Source organism: Amphiprion ocellaris, chromosome 7, assembly GCF_022539595.1.
Source record: "Amphiprion ocellaris isolate individual 3 ecotype Okinawa chromosome 7, ASM2253959v1, whole genome shotgun sequence".
Classification (NCBI taxonomy): Eukaryota; Metazoa; Chordata; class Actinopteri; family Pomacentridae; genus Amphiprion; species Amphiprion ocellaris.
The window spans coordinates 1,115,012-1,140,446 of record NC_072772.1 but is presented as its reverse complement, the minus strand read 5'-3'; the positions used below and the strand labels follow the sequence as shown (position 1 = coordinate 1,140,446).

Genomic DNA, 25,435 nt, shown 5'->3' with positions numbered 1-25,435 from the left:
TTGAATTTCAGCTCCATGATATAGCATTAAATTCCTATAACATCATCTGACTCACGAAGAGTTAAAGAAGAGTCGTTTTTTTTTTTTTTAAATCAATACAACATAAACAGAAATACTGTTTTCTTCTCCTTTGTCAAAACCCGTCAGTGTCTTACACAATAAGTCTCTAATGCAACCTCAAACAGCACCAAGGAGACAGAGGGATTCTTATAGCCTATCTTTGTTGTAACTCCAAAGTCTTCATCCCTTAAACACAGGCTGTTATGGAAGGACATACTGATGTGTGAAATCTGTGAGCTTCCCCTTTAAACTAAGTTAACTCACCCTGTTTACATGACAAAAACAAATCAAAAGTATTTCCACTTGTCATAATATTGCTTTTCAGAAGCCCACTTATGAACTGCAGCATTATTCATACAAACACATCCAAACCAGAGCAGGAGGCACAATACGCTGCTGTTCACATGGCTGTCAACACACTGCAGGCTGTCCATTTAACAGTTAGCCTTAAAAAAAAAACAACAACTTTGTTCCAAGCAGAGAATCCATTTGTGTTTGTCAAAGCAGTGATGGCTCATCCGAGAGCAAGCAGGCTGAGAGGCTTGTGAAATGAATCAACAGCAGAAGGACAGATGAGCCAGCCAGGGTCAGGTTACTGCTGTTACGGTGATATCAGAAACCCATTTTCATCCAATGTTCCCAGTAATTCAGGGAAGACAATAAGAAGAAGTAGAGGGAGTACAAGGTACAGGGAGAAGAAAGCTGGGTGGAGGAAAAATGCAGTTGTAGGGGGGAAAAATGTCAGTTTGAAATGGTCACAGAGATCAATAGAGCTTACTAATCTGTTGGCCACAAGGCAGAGCAGCGCACAACGGGGAGGTTGGGTTGTAAATATGAGAAGAGCATGCCTTGCTCCTGGAGGCATGACTAATTGAAAATACCCCATTAACGGTTCAGACTGTGGCCCGAGCAACACACAGGCTGCCTATTTCCCACTCCTACTGACAAATACAAGCAATTCTTTACCGTGGCACCAACTTCCTCACCAGTGAACCTGCACAGATTTGCTTTAATTGTGCCTGCATCCAACAAGGAAGATATTCAGAGAAATCAAATCTGACAAAACAGAGATGCCATTTCCTGCCGTAACTTAACAGCTCCTAAGACAGATGTTCTACAGAGGAGAAAAATGTAGTGCCATAGCTGAGGTGATTAAAAATGCATGACACTCTAAAGGTAAAACTGCAGAGCAGTAATGATTCACATGGCTGCTTTGGACATCTGATTTGACAGATACTGAAAATGGCACCAAAGATACCACAGTGACAGCATTCTGGTGTTGTTTCTCATCATACAGACAAAGAGAAGCGAGGGAAACCAAAATGGCATGGAAAGTGTTGACTGTGATGAAGAAGACAAAAAAGGGAACAAATTAGATCTGGCAGAAAATGTGCAACAATCAACTGAAGGCAGGCGGATCCCAGCGTGGAGCAGAGCGGCTTCAGAGAGGCAAGCGATCTGCAGGAACACCAGGATGGTTGACTGGAGGTTTGCAGACACATGCATGCTACAGACGTGTCCAATGTCAGCGTGTCAATGAACAAGGACAGTACAGGAGCAGAGACGTGTCAGAGGAGGAAGCATGAGAGGATGATGGGAAAACCCTCGATAAGCACAGTTCTCAGCTCCAGGCTGAGACTCTCATGCCAGAGCTGAAACTGGCAAACACACCACAGATTACCCCATGTTGTGTGTGACATGGTGTTAGCCACTTCATCAGTGGTGCCTGACATGCTGTCAGATACGGAACTTGAAGCAACTTTTTATATATAAAAAAGAAATGACACAATTCTACTTCTTTTTTTATGTAAATGAAAATGAATCTATATTTTTCTTTACTCTCATTTTGGCAAAATCACAACTAAGTGTTAACTTCTCCTCATAATGAACAGATCAAACAGGCAACAGAGTAAATATGCATAAACACAGCAGTCTAACATTTACATGCTATTCTTGCACCTTAGGAACATTTCAGCATGCATCAGTGGACTCTCACTGGTGCATCACAATAGTTGAATTTTAATGAGTTTGTCTTAGAACTCCATAGAGAAAGTATATCATGGAAAAACAGTCATTAATATGCCATAGTTTTTTTCCTTGTATAAACAGATTTAAATAATGCAGCCATAAGGCAAACTGAACTGCCTGTTAACCTGTTATTTAATGAATAAAGTTATTATTATCAGACAAGTTGATTATCTCTCAGAGCAACAGTTTACAACTTAAGACTAAAATATAAAAAACCCAAATCTTAACTTTGCATAAGATGTATTTAAATACACAGTCAGTATAGGTAGTACTTGAAACTGTCAATTAACTTAATATAGGTTTTATTATCTATCAACCAGTCTATTATTTTCTCAATTAATCACTAATTGTTTGGCTACAAAACATTAGAAAAGAGTGACAAATGTTCATTATAAATTCCCAGAACCCAACCTAAAACATTCAAAGTGTTTATTTTGTCCAACCAAGCCCAGAGATATTCCATTTATTATAATAAATGACAGAAAAATCCTCACACTGGAGAAGCTGTAACCACACAATATTTAGCTGTTTGCTTGAAAAATGACAATTATCAAAAAAGGTTGCATTTCTATCTGTCAACTAATTGGCTGAATACTGCAGCTCTTGTCAAAAATAAAAGCACAAAGCAGCATAGTGCTAATTAAATGGTTTTGTACAGCACTGTACAGACCCAGCAGAGCAGCTTGTGGTTTAATGCAAGATTTCCTCACCATTACCAAATTTAGTTTAAATCCCTCAGTAGGTCACTTACTAATTAAATTCAAGCTAATAAATCAGTAATTCAGCTAGTAATTATTCCATTTTTTTCCACTGAAACAGCATTGTGAAGCATTTGGGTAAAATAACGGCCAATTGAGGCATCGTTTTCACTAGGCTACTGTGTTGAAGTTTGTTTGCTTCTTAGCTGACGTAATTATGGCCCTGGCTTTGTGCCGTGCCTGTACAAGTGGAAAATACCGGAGTCCAGATAAGAAAGCAGAGAAAATGTCAGCTTGGATTTGTGTGACTAAATGAGATAATGGTGAATGTCTGAGGTTGACAGAATCAAGAACTGAGAACAAATCTGGCCAAGTGTAGCTCACAGAGGAGTGACTGCACTGCCTGACAGCACAGAGAAAGGCAGCATGACCAACTTTAAATGTGCTGTTGCCACCTAATGGACAACTGCTTCTGCACAGTTAGATGGATGGAAGTGTGAATGTAGAGTCTGATTTGACACAAATAATTCACAAAGGGGAACCTACTGTAGATTTAATGTCAAGTTTGCAGTCTGAGTGAAGTCAATTTAAAGAGAGTGCACATATATATTCACATGTACCACAGCAATGCACTGAAACTAGATAAATGAAAGAGCAAGATTATTAGTGCATAGTGCAGCAGTCTTATTAAAAGGAAGTTAAAGCTATTTTCATCTTTACAAGATTAATAACTATGTCAAAACAGGAATACAACTCAGCTTTCCATAAAAGCACATCAGTAAATGCTGAGTAGTACCACTAATACTGTGCCTGAGTTTGAGACAACAGCCCACCTAGGATAGACTATTCATTTGGGCAAGTCCCAAAGGTCTGCACCAAAACACAATCAAATTAAGATTGTAACTCCACAGGAGTAAAACAATAATGTTTCAGCAGCCTTGACTGTACTGGAAAGACACCTTTTTTGGTTTAGAGAGAAAAGGCTTTGGGATCTTTTGCGCAAGCTTGAATAAATAATTATTGACCAATTGATTCAAATTTTAATTGCTTTTTTTCATAATTCAAATTTTAGCTCTCAGAACAATTATTAAGGGACACACCACAGACTGAAACCATCCTGAGACGCAGCCTTATCAACACCACAACAAAACACGCATTATGTATTCCACAGGTAGCAGCTCTCCCATGAAAACACATGCTAACAACTTCCATATAATTACTGTGATGTCGCTTCAAAACAAGAATAAATAGCTCAGGAGGGTATTCTCCCTACTCCCCTTCACAGCGTGAGGCTGGCTGGGCTACAGCTCTCAACATGCTACATAATGATGCCGTCTTTGCGTCGGGTCTCACTTGGATTGACTTGGATCGAGAGTAACGAGTCAGGTCTGGCTTCCTTCCATGTGTGACTTTTAAACTGTTCGTTAGTGGACGTTTGCAAACCTGCAGAAACCCACTGTCCCACGTGGACCGACCCCTCTTCTGCAGCGCTGAATACCAACACAAGGATTTAAGGATCATTATCTCTGGCTGTCCAAGTGAGAAGTAACTGAGAGTGAAGAGCAAACATCTGTCATTAAACAGAAGAGAGCCCAAGAAGTGCATAAAGTCTGTGCTACTGCGGTGTGGAAAAGTGATTCAGGATTTAATGGAGTACAGGTAAAATAAATCTGAACACCCAGGAGTGATGTTGATAGAAGAGCATTTCTACCACTGAGCCAATGTAAAATAGTCCAATTACAAAAATAAAACTTGAGTCATTGGATTTCTGAGAAATCAAATTTTAAAAATTTAAAGAAAAGCCAGAAGCTGGTACTGAAACTATCATAAAGAAATTACCATCAGACAAGATATCTGATTCAAAGAGCCACATTTGAGCATATTTTGTGATGTTCCTTTTTCCCACTTGCAAAGCAGAGTCACATTTCATTGCTCTGATTATGCAGATCAAGTCCTCTGATCAAGTCCAAATACTCAGTGTCATTTTTCACAGCCCAGGACTTACCACAAAATAAATGTGAACTGTTTACTGTCTTATTTCTTATCGTGGAGCAGCCACTGGTATTGAAAGGTAAATAAATGAAACCCTTTGGATAGAATCGATTGGATCTCCACTCACAAACACAGACATTTGCCTTCATGTCAGACAGGAGGGGTCAGACACAGCCTGCTTAAGTAGGATCTATAAAGAGGACAGATCAATCAGTGTGCCACAGTGCTGGAGTGAGGTTAAGTAGCCCCCTCCCTCCCTCAGTCCATGTGAGTGCCGCCTCGTCTATCAATCACGTGCCAACCCAGCAACACAGCCTATATAAAAGGCTTGATATCCTCACCTCTGGTGCACAGAAAAACGTATATACAGTGCATATTTATTCTTTGTCATTTTGTGCCCCTGGAGAAGAAAAAATGATTAATCAAGGAACTGACATATGAGGGCAAAAAAATATGAAAGCTTGAGTATAAAATTTTTCTCTCTTCCCAGGCAAGAAAGGCAAATAATTGGTTGGGTTAATGTACTTTCCTGCAAGTCTGCATTTGGCTGCTTTACTCTATAATCGTAACTATGCTACGTTACAGATGGCTACATGTACACAGATAACTACTCTGTTTTTAAAGACAAAGAAGACATCTTGACTAATTCTATGAGTTCAAGTGAAAACAACATGAGAGAAAAGCGTGTAGAAACTGCACGACCACACACACACACATCAAGAGAGCAGAAACGCTACAAATCAACATAATCATACAGAAATTAGTCGGGATTTCATTTCGTCTGGAAAGGCGATTAGAAGAGTAAAAAAACGCATTTCCACAGATTAAGTATGATTTCCATTTATATGTAACGCTTCGCTGAAGCGCCCCCCGCATTGTGGCTAATGAGGGAAGCTAATCTTGATAATGAGAATCAGAGCATGCACTCCCACAACTTGGGAAATGGAAACTTGTAATTTAAATCCCTCAATTACAACCATATTATTTTCATGTAAGAGGCTGCCTTCCATTCAGGGAAATAAATAAGAATAGCCTTCTGGCATAAGATGGGTACCGTGTTTAACACCTGCTGTAAATGCACTTTGTATACAACTGCTATAACATATAAGCAATTTTCTGCACTGCTTTATCTATGAACCTCAGGCTCACTTACCAGCCTCTGAGCTTGTATGCTTCAGGGATGTCTGGGTTGATCATTATGGTGCTGTTGAAGGATGCGGAGAGTGACCGACCTCCGAAGTCTGAAAGCTTCGCTGCCTTAATGGCTAAAATGGGTTGTCCAGAGCCATCAAACTTTTCTGCCTATGCAAAGACACAAACATGGTATTAAAATGTTGCATGCATTTATCTTTTGATTTCTTCTCTGTTTTGCAGATCAAGATTAGCAATCTACAGTCACACACATGGCAGTGCTAATTAGCCTTATACACAAAGTACAGCTGAGGCTGTTACAAATGGAATTTAGCTTTGCAGGTATCTGGTAAAAAGCCAAAGAAGTGGACAACCTGAAATTCTGAACCTCCGGAGGCAAAATGAAAAGTCAAGAGATCCCCAAACATATCACAATTCATCCAATGAAGAACATGAGCATGTGCTGAATTCCTTGACAATTCAATATTTGACAAAATGTCAAAGTCACAGGTGCATCGGGGGGGAAAAAAGTCCTATCTCACATTTATTCTTCCATCTGTGAGCACATTTCCTGTTGGTGTGTTTACTTGATTTTTAGTTTTGTGATCTTTCAGTATTCTATATTATAATAGCCTGAGGATGCTAAGTGGGAAAAACAATAACAGAGGAAGGAGGGGGGCAGTAACATATATATGTATAAGGGGAAATATTCCCAGCACTTTGTTTGGCTTTGCCATTGTTCTTTATAAACGATACATCTTGTGTACTTCATCAAGTCCCATCGGAAAAAGGGTATCTGTCGAACAAACAAACACGGAACACTCCAGAAAAAAAAATCATGAACTCAGCACAGTCCCTGTGAGCCACAGGTATAAGTCAACTGCAGGAGCACACTTATTTCATCACCTGGCGACAGGGTATTCAGACAACAATTTCAAAAAAATCTACTTCTTTTAAACGCTGTGCAAACTGTTGAATGTCTTTTGAGCTGTTGAACTGTGACCACCAAACGCATTCAACAACCTTACTAATTAAACACCATCCTGATATAATTCTCACCCAAAACTGAAGATTAAAAAATCCACAAAAGGCAGCTCTTACTTAAGTCTGGAGTCAGTCATTTACAGTAAATGATTTAACCCTCCTACATCAAATAAACAAGGTCTTAGAGGTTCCACTGAAACATGGATGTACTCAGATGATGATTGACACTTGGAAAGAGAAGCCTTCTAAGAAAAAAGCTTAATCATTACCCTAAGCACGCCAATGCAATGCAAGCCCAGTATTGATTTTCACCACTTATCGAAAAGGCTCCAGACACAACATCACTGCTCCATTACACATTTCAGGCTTTCTCTTAAGACGATACTCACTTCCTCTCCCCACAGTGTGACAGTCACCACCTTGCCAGACATGTCTATTAGATTGAGTGTTCTCTTGGACACTTCACGGTTGGTCTTGGTTGTGAGGCGGGTCATCTCATCCACACTCTTGCACACTCCAATCACATCTGTAATGAAAAACAAATCAGTGTTTCACATCACAGAGGTCACTGGATGTATCCTTCTGTGTCCCACCAGACTGATTCACAATTGAGAGGACGGTTACAGACATGTGGATTCTGTCATGATATGACCACAACATATCGCAACAAGATTATGATCACATTTGCTTTAATTTTCCAGAGAAACACAATCCCCAACATACACATATCGTACATGTTGTTTATGCTTTATATACCAATCGGTCACTTTAGGTCCAGCATAAAATGGTCCTTGGAAATGTTTGATTCGCTCATTTCAAAGGAAGTGTGAGGTCACAAGCCTATATATCAGGCACTTGCATCCAAAATACTAAATAGAAACCATGAAACGGGCTTTAACTGCTTTCACAAATGCAGTTTGTCAAGCATAGTTTGTTGACTAATCCAACCAAGCACAATAGACGCGCAGTTATTATTTGCAAAAGAGTGGCATTATCAGCACTACTCGTCATCTTACAAGCATTCAAAAAAAAGTGATGCCAACTGGAGGGAAATTACTCAAACAGCAATACAAGCTGCAGTCTTCCTTAACAGAATTACAAGCAGGCTCCTTATCTTTACCTCATTTTACCTGTGGCAGCAAGCTCTCACTTTGTCATCGGTGCTGACACGGGCCCCAAAGTCAATCTGTACTACAGGCTATTACTGTCATCAGTGGTATTTATACCACTTTTATCTCTCTGCTCATATACTGTAATTACCTCAACCTCCCAGCATATCCGGCTGTACTTTCCACTACAAATTCTATCCTCAGCTTATAATAGCTTATTATTTGGTGCTTGGGAACACCTCAGTAGGAGCTGGGCTCTGAGCATCGGTTGGTTGGTTTGTGCTTTTTGCAATACACAGTGCCGAAGAGAATTATGATGCGTTTAGACCTCACTGAGCCAAAAGGAAAATAATGTGCACTTGTACACTGGGAATTGTAGAAGACACCTGTAGGTTCGATGCACCGCATGTTCACTGATGGGCAATTACATTATCACTCCCCTGTGCAGTGTGTTATGCAACTCTTCCATCTTGTTTAGTGCACAGAATATAGAAAGCAACATGAGAATTAATGTCTCATAAAATGGAAAGGCACCATTTAAACAAAAAAATATAGCTTTAATTAGACAAAATTGCTACAACAATGTAGCATAGGAATAAAACGAGCTCTAAGCTTTGCCTCAAAAGGTTTCATATGGCCTGATTCCGAGTGATGAGACACAGACCTGAGCTTGGTGGGTTTTCAGCATGAAAATTTCAATCACCTCATGTAATGTAAATTGTGCTTCCATATCTATGAGGGGAAAATGCTGCCAATTTATTATCTATTCCTTACTTTTGGAGCACTTTATGAAAAAAAAACAGCCATAGCACAGCTTCAGTCTACCTGGCACTTTGTAAAATATATTTTATACTTCAAGCTGAGATTCAAACGCTAAGAAATAAATGGCTTTATTTAAATGTGCTGTTCACTGCTACAACATTGTACTTGGAGGGTTTACAGGTTTAAAGTTGGCAGCTTCATTTGTTTTGTTTTTTTTACCCACTGCTTCACTGTATAAATACCTATAACCACTTCTAAAAATTACAAACAGCGACAAGCTTGTGAAAAAAAAAAATAGCAAAAATTGAAGTGTCAAAAGACTTCTTTTCTAGTGCGGATATCTGACTTGAGCTATACTCTGCAGATTGTTTTCCTGATTAAATTTCAACACTAAGCAAAGAGAGCCATGTTTTATCTTTGATAGTAGGCCATGTCTTTGTATTTGCAGTTAAAGCTGCAGGCTGTTTAGCAACTTTCCTCTCAAAATAAAGTCTGATAAAAATTTTTTTAAAAAATTGAGAATAAATGATAACTTTTGTGAGGGACCTGAATGACACAGGTTGGGTTCAGAAGGGCCCAGGAAGCTCACTGCTGTTGCTTCTTACCAACAATGGTATCTGGATCTCTGCTCTCCAAGTCAGCGATAGAGACAAAGTCACACTGCACCATGGGAACATCACAGCTGTCTTCACAGGGGATGATGGAGGACTCTCCATTGAGTGTCATCTCATAGTCATTCTTCACTGATGTGTACTGCTTGTTGGCCATCTTCAGGGAGCCCTTAGAAATGTAGTAGACCTGGGCCACACAGATAGATGAACCGCATGTTAATCAGAGATCTGGGGAGCATTTCACCTGACTGAACGGTGCAAACAAGATAGGACTTCAGGCAGTTGAGGGGGGATCAACAAAGGCTGGCAGATGATCATAAGCCGCTTATTGTATGGGTACAGTGCAGCCAGATGACTCATTCATAGTCTCTGTGGTTTTAACTCACAAAGTACTGGCAGCTGTTGATAGAGCAGTCTGCAGCCAAATCTGTCTTTAACAGCACACTGAAAGGCAGTTCTGGCAGATAATTAAAACATACTGAATCATTATCTGGAGGAATGTCTCACCTTCCCAACCTCAATCAGGCTGAAGAACTTGTCCACCTCTTGGTTAAAACCAGTTACTCGAATCTCTCCCTGTAATCAAAAAGAAAAATGTGATTGATATGAAAATTAGGCCAGACACAGTACAAGATATCAAGAGATCTTGGAGTTACACAACAACAATACTTACACTCTCATCAACGAGCTCCATGGAGAAGAGTTTGCCGTCACCCCGAGAGTTGCTCCATGTACGAATGTTGCTCTTGTTGGTGACACGGGCACGGATCGTCCACCTGTAGAAAAAAAAAAAAAAACAGACAAGTCTGAGCTAATTCATGCAATTTTTCTTCATTTTTAGAGGACCTCGTGAGCCTAATATATCAGGCTACATATATGCATCCATTCATTCACTAACTCAAGGTTTTAATAATCTGCCCCCTGGTGGTGCTTCGGATGAATGTGTAAAGACAACACTAAACCTGCATTACTGACTTGCCTCCTCTGTAAGTTTTCTCAGGGACATTTTGAGAATTCATTCCAGATACAAGCACAGGTGCAGCTCATGACATTAATGACTAAGTCTGCAATATGAGCCCTGACTGGTATTCCTCAACACACGCAGTCATTAGTAATCTTATCAGTAACACCTACAGCAGACAAATTAACTCTGGAACCAAGGCCTGTGGTGTTTAATTCCCTCTGCAGTCACTGATTAAACTCCTAAAACCTCATCAATAAATAATAATTAATAATAAATTAATTATTTTGTACATAAATTGATCAAATCAAAATATAAACCAAAAAGGCAGGCTGTTCAAGTATCAGACAGCCTAATGTAGATTTGCTGTAGTACCTGGTTGCTCCTCTTACGGTTTATTTCGGTGGAGTTACAGGTGTGTTTTCTGACCACCCTTAAGAATTGCATAAAGTGCACTTTCTTGCTTCTTACTGAAAAATGCCACAGTTGTGCTGATGAATTCTGCAGCAAAAACCTTTAAAAAAAAAATGGTTTGGGTTAACTAGCTCACAAAGGCTCATGCTAACTATAAACTACAACTTTAAAATGCTAACACAGGCCAGGAGCAGAGCCTCCGGCAGCAGAGAGCGGCTGTAGTTGTAAATGCTGCTAACATGCCTCCAACAGTATTAAAACTAAAAGGATTTAGTATATCAGCGACACTCTGCTCTGAGCATAAATCCACTTTGAAGGTGGCAGTAAATACTGACAGAATTCTCGGACTGATAAAGTTGATGCAACCATATTTGTGGACATCTGTTTCTGCTGAGCAGCTGTTTGCAGCAGCTGGACTAACGTGACCTACAGTGAACAAGTCACTTCATTGTTAAAACAGGTATGAGGATTGTTTTGACATAAAACCTCTGAAATTACATTCATAACATTAAAGGTTAGCTTACTGTTAAAGGCTGCAATTTGTCTGCTGTGTTTAACCTTTCTATTTTGTTTTGTCAATTGTTGAATGGCAATTTTAAATTAAGGTTTGTTTTTGCTATTTAATACATAATTGAAGTAAACCGGTGTTCATTTACAGGTTGTTTACATTTGTAATGTTTTTGAACAGATTTTGCGACAACCTTTGAGTGTCAGTGATTAAAAACTGTTTTATCAGCATTTGGAACAACTTCCACTGAATTTCATTCAACAATTAATTGACTTCATGGTTAATGTGGGTGAATATCAGTTCAGGAAATTGTTTTAAATTTGCATTCCTAGTGTGGCTCTAAGTCACCCCAAAACCTGCCACAGCTAAACCACATGATTCTGCTCAAACACTATGAAACTACTCTACTTAATGGCAAGATGCAATATTATAACCACAAGGAGACATAACTGGTTCCTTCAGTTTGTTATGTATGAAACCTTGGCTGTCTGAATCTGTGTTTTTGAGGCTGTCCTCGGTATACTGCAGCATCAAGGTGCAAATTCTGAGTCAAAGCATTGACTACTCATTTTGCTCATGTGTCTTCCTGCATATAATAAAAAATAAATAAAAACACCTTATGGACATGTCAACATAGTAAAAACCTTGATATTCACTAGAGGGGGTCTTGCAGGATGAAAGTCCATCTTTTGTAAAAAACAAATTGCCTTACACATGCATTTACAAAAGCTTTAGCACCACTGTACATATCCCAAGTACATATTTTAAGGCTGACTCCTCCAAAAACTTCTCCTGACATTGTAGTTGCACACTTCAACTGCAGGCTGTTTGATAACAAACAGCAAAACCCAACCGATATGGGATTTCTGTGTACAATACCATGCTGACATTTGAGAGTTTGATAAATCTGATAAAGATGTATCAGCTAAAATTCTTAACATAAATAAACTGTTTTCAGGAGTAGTGACTTCCATCTGTCCTAAGGTTGACATTTGCAGGCTTTTCTAAAGTTGAAAAATAAAGTTGTGAAACTATATAGTGGAGACTGAATTCATGCATGTCTTTGACCTTCTTCTTCTTCAGTCTCTTTGTCAGACAACACAGAAACCAGGACTCATATGTCTGCAGTAAGGTCATATTGGTTGATCTGGTCTGGCTCAATAAAGACTTGCTGCAAAGCATACAATGAAAAAAATATGTCTACTAGGATAGTCCAATGTAAGACAACAAACTAAAGCTTTACAGTGGGCATGTTGATTCAGCATTTCTCTGGCAGTGTCAGTTCACAACAGAAAGCTTCACATCAGCAGAGCTACTGTATATTGTCGCAGCATACAGTTATTGCAGTTTGTAGATTGATTTTGCAGTCTCTATTATGCATGTATGCAGTATTTTTTGTGACGTTTCTCAGTTATTAGCAAACAGACTCACTTGGACTGGTAGGGGTTGAGGCTGGCAATGGGCACAACTTTGGAGCTGCCCCCTGGAGTATTGGGCATGGAAGGTAGAGCCTTCTTTCCAAAGTCTCTGCTGAAACCTCTGTTCACTGTAGGAGGAATGAAGAGAAAAATAAATGATCCATGAAGAGCAGTGATGGAGAGGAGTCAAGAGAGAGGCACATACATTATTCATCAGAGACAAATTACAAAAATCCAATTTCTTTGGATTGCAACTGCTTCATCACCGTAATTATCTCACTTCATGAGGGGAGTTTCATCAAAAAAAAAAACCTATCGAGTTAAAAAGTAAATTCACCACCGTTGACTCTCGAGTCTGACAAGCAGGAGAGATTTGTACAGGAAACAAAAATCTTGTCAACCCAACTTGGAGATGTGTTATCCAGCATTTTGGTGAGAAGGATGATTCACATTTCACAGAATAAGGGCAGAGTGTGAAATGCTATAACAAACTGGAGCTGCTCTTCCCCGGAGAGAGGTGCTGCCTGACTTTGAGATTTTCCGTTTGAACAAGCGCTGCACATTTGATTTGTGTGCGTCTCATGCGGAGGATTAGAGTTCAAAGTGTCCACTTAAGTCCTCCCACTTTGCCAACCACTGCACTTCTGGTAATTAAGCCCCCAGATCAGGAAGCACACACAGAGAAATGAACAATGACTGTGCTGATGAGGAGGGTGGTTGCCACAACCTCAATTCCCACACGGCAGATTAGAGGGATGAATACCTGCTATGACACACACTAGAAGACAGTGAAACCCCTCTGACAGCTGGTTGGCACATCTCTCCTGGTCCAAGTTATCTGCTGCACTGTGATCCACCGCTTGTCTATGACATGAACAACTGATTGTGTTTCATAAACAAATTAATTTGTTCATAGAGCAAATCCACACTCTCCAGTGCTGCTATGTGTTTGTTCTTTTGTGTATTCTGTGCACTTAAAAAGAAAAAGATAAACATAATGACTGACACAGAGTAACAGAGACAGCTCCACATCAACACAGGCTCATAGCTGTTGAGGTTCAAGTTCATAAAATCAAGCACTGACATGAAACAAGATAGTTCAGGAGAACTGGGAGAGTCAATAACACTGCAAGAAAAAAAACTCTTGAGAAAGGTCTGAGAAAGCTAAAAATGAAAATGTTTCTCAACAAGCCTGTCAAAATTACTCCCGTAAATCTGAGTGACCCAAATTATTATGGGCAATAGAAAAATGCTGCCATCTGGTGGTTATTGATGAATGATATGTTCACAGTGTTTATCAGAAAAAAGGGACATTCTTAACATTTAAATTCGTGCTGAAAAGTTCAAATAAAAGCTTTCACTCACTTTCATTTTTATTTTGTGGCTGCAGTGGAGGTCGGCTCTCAGAAACTGGAGCCGATTGTGGAGCTTTGGCCTGACCTGCAAGGAAGACTTGGAATTAACACTGTGACCCATTCTGTGTAAATACATTCATCTCCATCAGTCTAACTTTATAAGCATATTCAGTGAGCACAGCTGCACTATTAACTCAGTGTATTCTGAAGTCTCACCTTCAGTGTAAGGAGTAGGGTCTCCTATTCTACCACCAACTTCTTTAGCAGTTTCAATGACGTCAATTTCCAAAATGATGACCACTCGCCTGTAAGGAGGAATCTCCATAAACAACAGGAAATAGCCTTGTACGCATATTTGGTACTTGTTTTTATAATCCGCATACCGTCCATCCTTCAGTACATTGGTCACATGCCTCCTGAGGATGCAGATGCAGTTTGGGGCCAGTACGTTCTCTTCAGCCATGCTGTTCAGCTGAGTGGACAGCATGAAGGCTGAAAGGGTGTAGAGCAATGAGGGAGGAAAAGTTAAGCAAGAGAAGCCCAACTAAGGGACTTTTGAGAGCAACAGCTCCTATAAACAACCTTAGTCTTCAATCTGATCTTGCAATGAGTCTCAAGTTTAACGTCTAAAGCTAATGAAGTCTCTGCACACCATCAAACTGCGCTGGACTGCACTAGCTATTTAAATGCTAATGAAGTTTACCTTTAATGAGATACAATTTACTGAGGGGACACACGATGCAAAACAAACAAAAAAAAGAAACTTTTAATTTAGAAATTTTGGCATTTAAGTAAATACTGGTTCACAAGCAGTTACAGAATTACATCTTTTTGTCTGCTATGGATCAAAACTTGCTCTTCCTCTATATTTAGGAGAAAGTTTTGTTGGGAATTCTTTTAAATCAAAGAAAAAGAAAACATTAAAAAAAAAAAAACTTACACGACAGAGAGTGCTGTCCGTCACTCATCATCACCCGAAAGCGAGCTGGACCACTTCCTCCATCAATTTTGCGAATGTTCTGAAAGAAATAGTTTTCAATACATTCAGGGAAAAACAATAAATAAATCAAGCGTTATCTTCCTGTGTATTATGGTCCTCTGAGCTTTCATTTTGTTTGAACAGTGCAATCAAAAACTGAAGTACATTCAGCTGTGTTCGCCCCCTTTTGTCTCAACTGGATGCAGTGTTTGGAATTATTTCCCGGAGTCTGCTGCTGTCGGACACGTACAGCTTGTAACTGCAAAATGAATATTGCAATGTTTTGCAGATTCACAAACTCAGGTTCCACCCTAATCGACTAAACTAGATTTGATTGTACAGATTTCTTCCAAACTCTTGACAGAACCTGTGCATGCAATTTCAGCCTTCAAAAACAGACCAGGTGAACTAATTAGGTCAGCAATGAGTTCCAGACTAATAAAGCCTGTGCGGCCATAGTTTTAGTGAATTCTACTCACCACCAGCTGAAGCACTGCATCGCTGCCACCGGTGCCATTTGACAGAGCCTGTAAACACAAACATTTTGTTAGCTTATCTTAAGAACTTCGATATTTAACACCATGTTTCATCTGAAAACTGACAGAAAAACACCTTTTCACAAAGGTAACTCAACCCTTACGTCCAACTTCGAGCTCAATTTCGACTTTTGCAAACATATTATGCTTTAAAAAGACACGAACAGTCATAAATGCTAATGTGACATTAAGCTGGCTTCGACAAATGTCACATTTTTTACATTTCACTGGATAAACAGCTGACTGCCAGCTAGCTATTCCAGCTTAACAAAGACACCAGTAAACGGACCCCATTTCTGCTGAACCTAAACTAGTTTGACTTCAAAATACATATTTAGCAGATTAGTCCTTCTGTAAAAATCAACCTTACCTCTATTGCGCCCTCTGTGAGTTTCGTCATGGCTGTGAAGAGGTGATTTAGCGACAAAAAGACAACTTTAAACGTTAGCTGAACAGCCTGCTGTCTCTGCTCCTGACTGAACTGAGTCTGTGGCGCCAACCGCTCGTACAAACGCGCCAAGTGTCATGTGTTCCGCTCCAGCTTCCGTCTCCGCTCACAGATCTGAGGTCAGTTTGTTCTCTGCCAGCGCTGCCACTGTACGGCGTCAGTGTACTCTGTTACACTGACTGGAGACCAGCTGGGAGAAAATCAGCGCCAAATACAACGTGATGACATCAGACGCTTTGGCGATGCGTTCAATGAATATGAAAACGTCAAACTTCAGCCGCCACCATAACATTTCTTGGTTTTATGAATAAAAAAAACCTCTGACAAAGTTTTCATGTGATTATGTTTCTTGAACTTGAATCAGATATAATAAAGTTTATTTTTATAGCACGTTTAGAACAACCCGAGTCGACCAAAGTGCTGTACAAAAAAACTTACAAAATCAATTTGAGAAAGAAAATAAAATATCATAAAAAATTATTAAACAGGGCAAAACAAGATAGCAACGTGTAAGATCAAATTCTAAGATAAAAATAAATGTAAAAGCTGAAACAATGGGCACTCAAATCTGAACAATAATATCAATATGATTTGAAATATTACTTTTCTCAATAGTTTGTGGGTTATTATAGTTACAATATCATGTTTAATACCTCATTTTTAGGTGAAATTTTTCTGTTTCATGTGTAAGATTCCAATTTATAGTGCAACATTTAAAATTTTATTTTCAATATTTATTTATTCTGTGTTATATTTCAGTTTCCTGCATAGTATGTCGTTATCACATTTGATATTACTTTACTACCTCAGAATCATGTCCAGTATTACTTTTTCTATTCTAGTCTTATTTTAGCTTAGTTATTTTTATTTTCACTAATGCATCCTTCTTATATCTTATTGCTTTTCTACTAGGCATGGCATTTCTTATGTTATTTAATTTAGTTGTCTTAGCAATGTCTGGCAAAAAGAATTTCCATTAGAATATATGAAGTTTATCTTATGAAAATACTAACAATTAACATAATTAAGAAAGCCACTGAAAATATGTATGGCTTAAGATTTTTCTTTTAGAGGGGGATCTTTTCAGCCTTGATCATGGAACAGCAGCTCTTCTGTAGGATCTGAGAGGGCTTGAGGTAAAGTAGAGGCAAATAAGTTCAGAAATGTATCTAGATGCTAACCCATGCATTGCTTTAAAAAAACTAGAACTAAATGTTTTATTTACCAGGTAGCCAGCATCTGGATGCTAATACAGGAGTAATTGTAATGCTAGTACCATTTAGAAGTCTTGCATCAGCTGCAGATGAGACAGGGAGGAGTAGGAGTGGCTGATACCCGGGTGCAGTGACTAACAGCAGTCTAGCCTTGAGGAAATGAATGCAGTGATTACAGTCTTCAAGTCGTCCAGACAGAGGGTGGACTTCAAGTAAGTAATGATACCGGTTGTCACTTTATCCCTGAGTTCATCTGTTTTTCAAGATGAACATTAAGATTCCTGATGTGGGGATGTAGACTGGGTGTCAAAGAGTGGTGACATGAACTGAAATATAGCATAGTTTGTCTTTTTTCTAATGGTAGGCTGTATTTATTTTTACATTTCTTTCAAAATTAAATCAACATTTGTTAAAGTGCAGCAACAATTAATCAACTAATCAATTAGTTGTCAACAATTAAAATTATTGCCAGCTACACTGAACAAAACTCATGCAAATGGTCCTTTTTTCTGACTTAGAAAAAGGTTACCAATCTCCTTTCTAGTGTAATAGTTTGAAAAAGGTTGAATTTAGCCAGTTGTGAGAAAGATAAGAACGCTCTGTTGGTATACTGGATGCTGGTGTCCACCTTAACCCAATTCCTCATTGAGTAATTAATGTGTATAAATACTGGGCACACTTGATTTCAGGTCCAGCTTCTTAAATGTGAATATTTTCGGGTTTCTTTCCTCCTCCATGATAGTAAACTTAATATTTTTGGGCTGTGGATAGATAGATAGATTGTTGGAGCTGATCTCATTCCAACAGGAAAACAGACTATGTGTGAGATAGCTCCTGCGCATTCATTGAATGAAGTGATAGGAGAAGGTATTTAGGTCTCATTAAACATGTTTATTTAACAGCAGATTGAATATAGCATACAGAGCTCTGGGTCCAAACTTCTATCCCTGACAACAACAGGATTCTTGTCAGTTCATGAAGTCTGACACACTATTCTTCCCCTGACTCAGCCTTATATCTAGTTTCACAGGTGCATAAGCATTCAGGGTGTGTCTTTCTTCTGATTGGTCGTCTTCTGCGCATCTGACCACCTCCTTTGCATATGAGCAGCCGTCTTGTTGTCCTGGTCAGGATGCTCCGAACCTCTCAGCCCTGATGATGGTTCCCCTCTCTTTATGGGGGAGGATGAAACCTCAGCAGTTGTTCTTATCTGTGGAACAGAGTCTCCAGCACAACCTTGAAACAGAATCTCCATCATAACTTTTCACCTAGTTCTTTTCCACTCTTGCATACCTCCCTTATCCAGTGTTTTTCCATCTTCATAGACAGTGTAAAACATTAGGAATATGATTCTATAAAAGCAAGCAGTTAGTACAAAAACAGTTAGTATAAAAACTCCATTTAGAAATATAATGGAAATCCCACAAGATCGACAGATAGATCGACAGATAGATCGACAGATAGATCGACAGATAGATCGACAGATAGATCGACAGATAGATCGACAGATAGATCGACAGATAGATCGACAGATAGATCGACAGATAGATCGACAGATAGATCGACAGATAGATCGACAGATAGATCGACAGATAGATCGATTAAACCTTTATTGATCCCGCAGCCGGGAAATTTACAAGACATAATCAATTATTTCAAAAAACATTCATTGCAGCCCTGTTTGTTTAAAGAGATTCAGACTGCAGCCCCTCATTCTCTTTCTTTTACTGCAGCCAAGCAGAACTTCAATCACTTCTATTTTGAAACAAAGACAAAAAGAAAAATGCTGACGTGCTTAGCTATTTGAAAAAGACTGGACAAAAGCAAACACATTAGCTACAACCACTCATGTCTGAGGTTTGGCTTGAATCACTGATTTGAGAATTTTCTGTTTCTTACCTGATCTCCACTTTGTCTTTTCCGTCTTTGCTGAATGCGTCAACGTACATCCAAATACAACTTTTTGTTCACTCAAGATGTGTCACAGTAAAACTCATCATCATGATGTAATTTAGATCAATTCCATTTATTAACCCATTTGATAACAAATTTAAACATACAACATACAAATTGATGCAGTGGTACTCAGAAATTGTAACAGATTAGTTTGGCTTGGCATGTTGACACCATGGAAAATGGATCAAATTAAAGATTAGCATCAACATCTGCAAATATGACTGGAAAACCTTTTGTGTATTTAATCCCACCTTTGATTTCCTTCTCTATTATGTGTTGTCTAATGCAGCAAACTTATTTTTAATGGAATATTCAAGTTCTAAAGGGGATATTGGGCTCCTTGCTGTGTTTATTTTGTAATGAAAGAAACAAAAATAACGAAGCATCTGTTTTCACACATATTTTGATCCAGCTAATAGTCTGTACAGTCATAAATGTACTGGTCTGAGTTTCCCTGGAAGAGATGTACAGGTTATCAGTCCCTACTTAGGTGGGCCTCCAAATGAACCCATGTGATTCTTGTCGATCAGGAATCCCACTTTATCTTTGTTACCGGAGTCTCCTTTCTGCAGGATTGGAGCACCAGGACTGGGGTTGTTGATGACACCCATGAAGACTGGCACTTGAGTCACATCGTCCATAAGCGCAAAGAAGAAAGGTTGAGTGAGGTGGAAAACTGGATTGGATGCTCTTGAGATGACCACAGTGGTGGCTGCAGCTGCTTCTGCACCCTCCTCGTTTATCTCCATGCTGGACTTGTGCATCACACTGGACACCTGCAGGGGGCCGTCGGCCATCTCAGCTAAGTTGGGCCTGGAAAACATCTCTCCAAGGCCTAACAGAGCAATCAGGACACGGTCAATTCATGGGAAACATATTTATACCTTTAGCATGTCCAAAATCTTCATTGAATAGGAAGAATTTGTGGAAATCAATAAAGTCTTACCAAGTTTGATAAAAACATCCTTTAATTCTTGAGCATACTCCAGCTTGAATTTGGGGACTTTAACCTGGACAGCTCTCTCTTTGGGCAGACGCTTATACAAATCAGAGATATTCAGCTTTGTAGAAAGTGAAGACACGTTAACCTTGCCAGACAATGGCATGACCACCAACAAATTCATAAACTTCAGGAAAGGGAAGCTCGCTACCTGCTCAAGGGAAAGAAAATGAGGTTATGTGAGGAAGTTTCTGTTTAAACTGTGCATTTGCTATTTCATAACTACATTTTACCTGAGCTTCCAGCTCATTATCAATAAATAAGCTCAAAGGATGTTTGGCATCTTCCATCACTTCAACGTCTACCATGTGCTTGTCGTCGAGGTAGAACACACCTCTTGAGGTAAAGCGCGGGTCGAAGCGAGCCTTCCATTCTCCTGGAAACATAAAAAGATGGTCAAAGTCTTTCAAACACATAACATTTCACCATTTATTTCCATTCTCAGAAGATTATTATTCCAAGCAAACACAAATATTTTAGAAAATCCTGTGGCTGCTTGTTTATCCTGTAGCTCTTCCGAGATAATAACATCATTTTCAATCGCTGATTTTCTCCACTACTGCTCTTCCGTTTTGCAACAGCATGATCAACACTTTATCCTTCCCCCTATAGCTCTTCCAGTGTCACATCATCCATTAACACTGTTTTACTTTTTCTACAGCTCTTTCTTTCACTTCTCACTCACCTTTGAAATGGACAGCGTTAATGAGCATCAGGAGGACATTGGGTGGCAAAGCAGGCAAGAAGTCTGTCATTTTTCCTTGTGTTGCGTTCTCTACCCAGTCGTTTATCTGCTGCAGGCTCTCCAGGAGAGCTGGTTCTGAGTGATACAATCGGCGAGACTCATTGATAAACTCCTGCTTTGGCTCAAACCCTGGAACACATAAACACACACAGACTCTATATTTCAGTGAAACAAACTCTTGTGATAAGTTCAGTGAAAATGGACTAAATCTGTCCATGTTTTTCTTGATAGTAACCTTGGCGCAGGAAGATCTGTGTGGCAATGTGTAGATCATTGTTTCTGAGCTGCACTAAGACATTATGCAGAGCCTGGTGGTAGCAGGGGTGAGCGTTTTCATGGAGATGACGCATCAGCAGCTCCTCTGTCTCGTTTACTGCACCTATAAAAACAGAGGGGTACAATAATTAGAGGAGAACAGTGGCGTTCTCCTGACAACCATAAACTGGAGCAAGTTGCTGACACAATTTATCAGCATGATTACATGTAGAAAAACAACCTGCTTATGTACAATGTATTACAGAAAAGCTGCAGCAGGACATGCGTACCTAAAGCCAGTTGGGAGAGTGCTAGTGATACACTTAAAGGAGATATAATAACATTTGGTTGCTCTGGCGTTGTCTCCAGGTTCTGTAGCAGCTGCACACCCAGTTTCTGAATAGCAGCAGCAATGGTCTCCCGGGACTTTAGGCTTCGACCGATAGAAACACAACCCTCATCTTCTTCTTCATGTGGCGACGTGTTGGGCCTGCTAGTTGTAATTTCAGGTGCTTCCGTTACATCTGCAGCTTCTGGTTGTGCCGTACTGTTGTCTCCTCCTATCTATGGACAGGAATAGTAGAACATATTAATAACAAGGCTTTGCTTGTTTTCCAAAATGTTTATGTGACCAGAGCACGATGATGACAGAATGAAAGAAAAAACTTTCAAAATGTTGCCTCTAACCTCTATGGGATGACTGGGCATTAAAGGAATAAGAGGCACCAAAGGGACTGAATCATTTTCGGTCACCTCAGCATTCTGTTGAAAAATAGCACAGAATAATAATCTATACAGGTTTCATAGAAGTAGCACAAATTATTTTCATCTAGCATAAGTGTCAGAGAGATTTATAGGTAATTTCAGTGGTTTACAATGGCTCCTTGGCTGCAGAGACAGATGAACAGGAGTGTCAGGCAGCGGTCCATGTCCTTACAACGCAACTGTGAAAGAGAAATGTTGGCTTGAAAACTGTGTATCCTGACCACTTTTCTGAGACAACAAATATAGGGATCATTCCATGAAAAATCAATCAGTGCCTCCCACGCGACCCCCTCAGATCCAGGTGTGTTTTCATGTACAATAACTTTCGTTTATATAATGAAGCCATGCGAGATTTCACCTTCATAGTATGAGTATTTTACAAGTTACAGGCTGAAAATTTCAGGATTGTTGCAGTACTTTTTACAGCACTATTCCTTTTGTTCTTTTTAATTTAAGCCCTCATAACTTCATAAGTACAGGAGATTGCCACATGACATTTTCAGGGATGAAAAGCATATTTGAGCTCTGTTAAAAATAAAAAGCAAACAAGTTTTAGATCCATTGCTGATGAAACAATCATAAGCCAAATTCCCTTTTTTGTTCACAATTTTTTCTTTGACCAAATCTCCAGTTTAATGCCTACGGAGTCATACAAACAAGCTTCAGCACAGATTCTGATTATTCATGAGAGGAAACTTTACAAAGTGCATTTTAGGTAAACTTTTAACAGTCGTATCAGCAAGTGAGACAGGTGCTTGGTCAGAACAAGTTACAACATATGAAAGTCGAATTTTTATCTACAGGGTGGGCCATAAGTTTCCATACATAGGAAAATGTATAATGTGTATTTTTTTATGTTTCAGATATCCTAGAAGATGCGCTTGACGCTATCTTTGGGGGCACTTGAAGGCCATGGTGTATCAGGTGAAGATACGAGACATAAATCGTCTCCAGGAACGTATCACCAACACCATTACAAGCAGAACTTCAACTGTGCTAATGCAAGTTCATCAACAGTGGAAAACACGTATTAATATGGGTTTTCGAAACAATGGTAATCCTATAGAGCACATTATATAAATAAAAACGGTTGCCCAATATAAAATATTTATTTTTCCCATATATGGAAACTTATAGCCCACCCTGTAGATTTTGATACCAGGCTCTGCTTCAAGCCACGATTCCTCATTTTTAAAAAACATTTCCTAATATTTTAATATTGTAACAGTCAACAAATACAACATAAAGCAGAGAAATGGAGAAATAGCATGGTCGCTCACATATTTTATTTCATAGTCTGTTCACACTGATCAAATGGGTTTGGGGAATCCTTTCAAATTCTATTCTGATCATGTTCAGTTCCTTTTGTCTCAGTTTTGGCTTCTTCCCATCATCACATTGTGATAATGTGAAATCTTGACATCCAATATTTGTCTTTTCTACATGGCCAGAAAATGATGATGCAGGTATTAGCATAGTTATAATTCCTTGAATAAAGACATTTGGAAATTTTACATTTTGCAAGTGTTAAATTATATGTTCAAATTATTTTGACACAGAGTGATAATGGCTAGAAGGTGAGCCTGGTATCAAAGTGTAGGTACAAAAGAGATCTTATATATGCTACAACTTGTGTTGACCAACCACCTAATCCACACAGTGATATATGATCCTTGGACGTTTACCCAAAATGCACTTTTGAAAGTTTTCTCCAGTCAGATATCAGAAAACAGGTAACGCATACACTGTACCAACACTTGTTTCTAAGAATCTATGTCATAGATATATATGGTAAACTGGTGCAGTTTTGCTATTGAAATTATAATATAACTCATTATTTTGATGCTCACAATTGGTTGTAGAAAAAAATGGCAAATGATATGACGTGGTTTAGAACTCAAATATGTTTTTTAGCCTTGAAAAGTTCATGTGGCTGTCAACTGTACGAGTATGAAGGTTCAAAAATGCTGGAAAAAATACAAAAACAGAAATTGAGCCACTCCAATGTACCTGTAACTCAAAAACCGTTCATTGTAAGAAGGTAAAATTCTTCATTGCTTCATCAAATACACTAAAGTTATTCTAGAGAAAAATAATCAGCTGACTCTAATACCCGGTACAGTGAAACTGCGAATGGCTCATTAAATCAGTTATGGTTCCTTTTTTGTTATGTTATGGTAGGAACTTTTATCAGATTTGATTGAGTATATATATATAATGACCTATATACTGACCCTCTTGTTTAAAGCACCCAAATATATTGTGCAATGATCAATATCCCTCAGAAATCCACATATTCACGTCGCCAGCTCGCAGCTAGAAGTTAGTAAAATTATTAAACATTCTCACCTTTGTTGTAATTTCTTTGTTGTATTGTCTGCAGGTCTCAAACACTTTCACGCTACTTAGTCGCCCTCTTTTTAAATGGAACTCAGATCATCTGGAAATATGCCTAAAACATGAGTCACACAAAAGTACTCTACATCATACACAAGCATTTCAACAATAAAACTGCAAAGAATATGCTCTCAGCAGTTTACCAGGCTCATGAAGCACACTATATTGTTAAAAAAAAAAAAAAAAAAAAAAAAAAATAAGGGCTACAGTCACCATCTAGACTACACAAACTCCTTCTTCTGACAGAAGCAATTTTGAGTACAAGCATAGTGTGTATAGTAATTCTGTAACGAGTCAAATCCACATTAACAATGGATTTTCAAAAAGTGTGATGTCAACACTTTTAGTTTAGCACTGTTACCTCTTCTGCAGACTTCACACAAACAAGAAAAATCCACGAATAACTGGGTAATACAGCATATTCCATCAGGTCTTAAAATTATTCAAATGTGCAATACTGTTCCAGTAAGTTTAATTAAAATATAGCTGACCTTACCTTATATTTAAATCAGAAAAAAACTTGCTGCCTTGTCCAAAAAAGGAGCGACTAAGTACTGTGAATGGCACAATTCCTGAGAGTAAAAGATTGGCACTTGCTCAGCAAGCAGTTAAATATCAACTTACATTGATCGGGCCTCGTTTAAGCCTCTATTTGTTTGAAAAATGTAGCTACTGAGACTCTTCCAGGGTTAAATATTGAAGCCTGACACACGCAGCTATTTTGCATATAGGTAGGTGACAATATCATGACACAACTAAATCCTTTACAGGAAGCATGACAGCTTATTCGTAAAAGTGTGATTAATCCAGCTGTGTGTGCACAAACAAATACAGAGACACTCATTTGATTTCAGAGAACACCATCCCATGTTTCCCAGAAACCCCCTCAACTTGACATATTACCAACTTAACATTCAGCAGCACCCGCCTGCTCTGTCCAAAAGTCAGTTTGATGTTTTGACCAATGACATCTTCAAGAGTTGTAAAGAAATACGCAAAGAGAAACATATTTTGCACAATTCACCGCTAAGCAAAAATGATATCTTGAAGGTCACATGACTGCCATTTGCAAACACAGAAGGGACTTTGTTCAGTCTGAGCTCCAGTGA

At 38.9% G+C, this 25,435-nt stretch overlaps 2 protein-coding genes across 2 annotated transcripts in view; both read right to left on the bottom strand.

Moving 5' to 3' along the window:
- The window catches only part of rpa1 (replication protein A1), a 28,597-nt gene extending 12,532 nt beyond the window's left edge, over positions 1–16,065 (bottom strand). The window contains exons 1-12 of the mRNA XM_023272036.3: positions 15,917–16,065; positions 15,490–15,537; positions 14,972–15,050; positions 14,415–14,523; positions 14,248–14,336; positions 14,042–14,116; positions 12,690–12,804; positions 10,049–10,151; positions 9,883–9,951; positions 9,370–9,562; positions 7,283–7,419; positions 5,932–6,080 (exon numbers count right to left, since the gene is read on the bottom strand). Of these exons, the coding sequence (XP_023127804.1) occupies positions 5,932–6,080; positions 7,283–7,419; positions 9,370–9,562; positions 9,883–9,951; positions 10,049–10,151; positions 12,690–12,804; positions 14,042–14,116; positions 14,248–14,336; positions 14,415–14,523; positions 14,972–15,050; positions 15,490–15,537; positions 15,917–15,946 (1,196 nt within the window). The 5' untranslated portion in view covers positions 15,947–16,065. The remainder of the gene's footprint in view (positions 1–5,931; positions 6,081–7,282; positions 7,420–9,369; positions 9,563–9,882; positions 9,952–10,048; positions 10,152–12,689; positions 12,805–14,041; positions 14,117–14,247; positions 14,337–14,414; positions 14,524–14,971; positions 15,051–15,489; positions 15,538–15,916) is intronic.
- A 3,148-nt stretch (positions 16,066–19,213) lies between these two features.
- Positions 19,214–24,962, bottom strand: serpinf2b (serpin peptidase inhibitor, clade F (alpha-2 antiplasmin, pigment epithelium derived factor), member 2b). The gene is made up of 10 exons (XM_023272026.3): positions 24,823–24,962; positions 24,279–24,381; positions 22,040–22,108; positions 21,852–21,926; positions 21,455–21,728; positions 21,145–21,288; positions 20,850–21,038; positions 20,398–20,540; positions 20,111–20,315; positions 19,214–19,999 (listed from the first exon to the last, which is right to left on the bottom strand). Exons 3-10 carry the CDS (start codon positions 22,091–22,093, stop codon positions 19,647–19,649), a joined length of 1,437 nt encoding a protein of 478 aa, XP_023127794.1. The 5' UTR covers positions 22,094–22,108; positions 24,279–24,381; positions 24,823–24,962; the 3' UTR covers positions 19,214–19,646.
- Between the last annotated feature and the right edge of the window lie 473 nt (positions 24,963–25,435).